The sequence below is a fragment of the Haliotis cracherodii genome, unplaced genomic scaffold (genome assembly GCF_022045235.1).
Source record: "Haliotis cracherodii isolate W230 unplaced genomic scaffold, xgHalCrac1.p SCAF_9, whole genome shotgun sequence".
Lineage (NCBI taxonomy): Eukaryota > Metazoa > Mollusca > Gastropoda > Lepetellida > Haliotidae > Haliotis > Haliotis cracherodii.
The window spans coordinates 237051-239788 of NW_027266343.1; the positions used below are offsets into that span (position 1 = coordinate 237051).

The following is a 2738-nucleotide window of genomic DNA, read 5'->3' on the forward strand; positions in this document are numbered from 1 at the left end:
GTTCCTCTTCCATAGCAATCTTTCACCCCCTTCTACCATACCCATTCCTTCCTAGTCCATCTCTACCATATCCATCCTTTATCCTCCTCTCCCTCTACCATATCCACCCCTTCCTCCTCCTCGACCATACCCATCCCTTCCTCCTGCTCCTCCTCTACCATACCCATCCCTTCCTCCTCCCTCTCTACCACACCCATCCCTACACCCTCCTCTACCATACCCATCCCTTCCTCCTCCCTCTCTACCATATCCATCCCTTCCTCCTCCTGTACCATACCCATCCCTTCCCTCTCCTCCTCTACCATACCATCCCTTCCTGTTCCTCTTCCGTAGCAATCCCTTCACCCCCTTCTACCATACCCATTCCTTCCTGCTTCCATACCCATCCCTTCACCCTCTTCTACCATACCAATCCCTTCCTCTTCCTCCTCCTCTACCATACCCATCCCTTCCTCCTCCTCTTCCATACCCACCCCTTCAACTTTCTCTACCATACCCATCAGCTCCTCCTCCTCTTCCATACCCATTCCTTCCTCCTGGTCTACCATAACCATCCCTTTCTCCTCCTCCCCCTCTACCATACCCATCCCTTCCTCCAACTCGACCATACCCATCCCTTCCTTCCTCCTCTACCATACCCATCCCTTTCTCCTCCTCCCCCTCTACCATACCCATCCAATCCTCCTCCTCCATACCCATCCCTTCAACCTCCTCTACCATACCATCACTACAACCTCCTCTGCTACACACATACCTTCCTCTTCCTATTACATACCCATCCCTTCACCCTTCTCTACCATACCCATCCCTTCCTCCTCTTCCATACCCATTCCTTCCTCTTCCTCTACCATACCCATCCCTTCCTCCTCCTCCCTCTCCACCATATCCATCCCTTCCTGTTCCTCTTCCATGCCAATCCCTTCAGCCCCTTCTACCATACCCATTCATTCCGGCTCCATCTCCTCTACCATACCCCCTCCCATCATGCTCCTCAGCCATACCAATCCCTTCATCCCCTTCTATCATACCAATTCCTTCCTAGTCCATCTCTACCATATCCATCCCTTTATCCTCCTCCTCCTCTACCATATCCACCCCTTCCTACTCCTCGACCATACCCATCCCTTCCTCTTGCTCCTCCTCTACCATACCCATCCCTTCCTCCTCCCTCTCTACCACACCCATCCCTACACCCTCCTCTACCATACCCATCCCTTCCTCCTCCCTCCCTACCATATCCATCCCTTCCTCCTCCTCGACCATACCCATCCCTTCCCTCTCCTCCTCTACCATACCATCCCTTCCTGTTCCTCTTCCGTAGCAATCCCTTCACCCCCTTCTACCATACCCATTCCTTCCTGCTTCCATTCCCAACCCTTCCTCCTCCTCGACCATACCCATCCCTTCCTCCTCCTCCTCCTCCTCCTCCTCCTCTACCATACCAATCCCTTAATCTTACTTTTCCATACCCACCCCTTCACCCTGCTCTACCATACCCATCCCCTCCTCCTCTTCCATACCGATTCTTTCCTCCTCCTCTACCATACCCATCCCTTCCTCCTCATCCTCCTCTTCCATACCCACCCCTTCACCCTTCTCTACCATACCCATCCCCTCCACCTCTTCCATACCCATTGCTTCCTCTTCTTCTACCATACCCAACCCTTCTTCCTCCTCCACCATACCCATCCCATTCTCTTCCTGTTACATACTAATCCCTTCATCCTCCTCTTCAATACCCATCCCTTCCTCCTCTACCATACCAATCCCTTACTCCTCCTCTTCCTTACCCATCCCTTCAACGTCCTCTACAATACCCATCCCTTCCTCCTCCTCTACCATACCATCCCTACAACCTCCTCTGCTACACCCATCCCTTCCTCTTCCTCTACTATACCCATCCCTTTCATCCTCCTCTTCCATGCCCATCCCTTCCTCCTCCTCCTCCTCCTCCTCCACCATACCAATCCATTAATCTTCCTCTTCCATACCAACCCCTTCACCCTTCTCTACCATACCCATCCCCTCCTCCTCTTCCATACCGATTCTTTCCTCCTCTTCTTCTACCATACCCATCTCTTCCTCCTCCTCCTCCTCCTCTACCATACCCATCCCTTCTTCTTTCTCTTCCATAGCAATCTCTTTACCCCCTTCTACCATACCCATCCCTTCCTGCTACTTCTTCTCTTCCATACCCATCCCTTCAACCTATTCTACCATACCCATCCCTTCCTTTTCCTCTTCCATAACAACCCCTTCACCCCCTTCTACCATACCCATTCCTTCCTGCTCCATCTCTACCATACCCGTCACTTCCTCCTCCTCTTCCATACCCATTCCTTCCTCCTCCTCTACCATACCCATCCCTTCCTCCTCTTCCGTATCTATTCCTTCCTTCTCCTCGACCATACCCATTCCTTCCTACCCCATCTCCTCTAACATACCAATCCCTTCATCCTCCTCTACCATACCCATCACTTCTTCCACCTCATCCATACCCATCCCTTCCTCCTCTTCTCCCTCTACCGGACCCATTTCTTCCTTCTCCTCGACCATACCCATCCCTTCCTCCTCATCCCCTCTACCATACCCATCCCTTCCTCCTTCTCTACCATACCCATCCCTACACCCTCCTCTTCCACATCCATCCCTTCCTCCTCTACCATACCCATCCCTGCCTTCTCCTCTACCATACCTATCCCTTCCTCCTCTTCCCCCTCTACCATACCCATCCCTTC

General features: G+C 52.3%; 1 protein-coding gene across 1 annotated transcript; it reads right to left on the bottom strand.

Annotated features, from left to right (window-relative positions):
- Positions 1-1971: 1971 nt before the first annotated feature.
- On the bottom strand, positions 1972-2415 carry LOC139452969 (acidic leucine-rich nuclear phosphoprotein 32 family member A-like). The gene is made up of 2 exons (XM_071234595.1): positions 2277-2415; positions 1972-2153 (listed from the first exon to the last, which is right to left on the bottom strand). Exons 1-2 carry the CDS (start codon positions 2413-2415, stop codon positions 1972-1974), a joined length of 321 nt encoding a protein of 106 aa, XP_071090696.1.
- Between the last annotated feature and the right edge of the window lie 323 nt (positions 2416-2738).

Bases quoted from the DNA above. Each gene is read 5' to 3' on its own strand.
- LOC139452969 (XM_071234595.1), bottom strand. From the start codon at position 2,415: ATGGGTATGGTCGAGGAGAAGGAAGGAATAGATACGGAAGAGGAGGAA. The intron at 2,154-2,276 runs GTATGGTAGAAG...TGGGTATGGTAG, and splicing joins GATGGAGCAGGAAGGAATGG to AAGGGGGTAAAGAGATTGCT.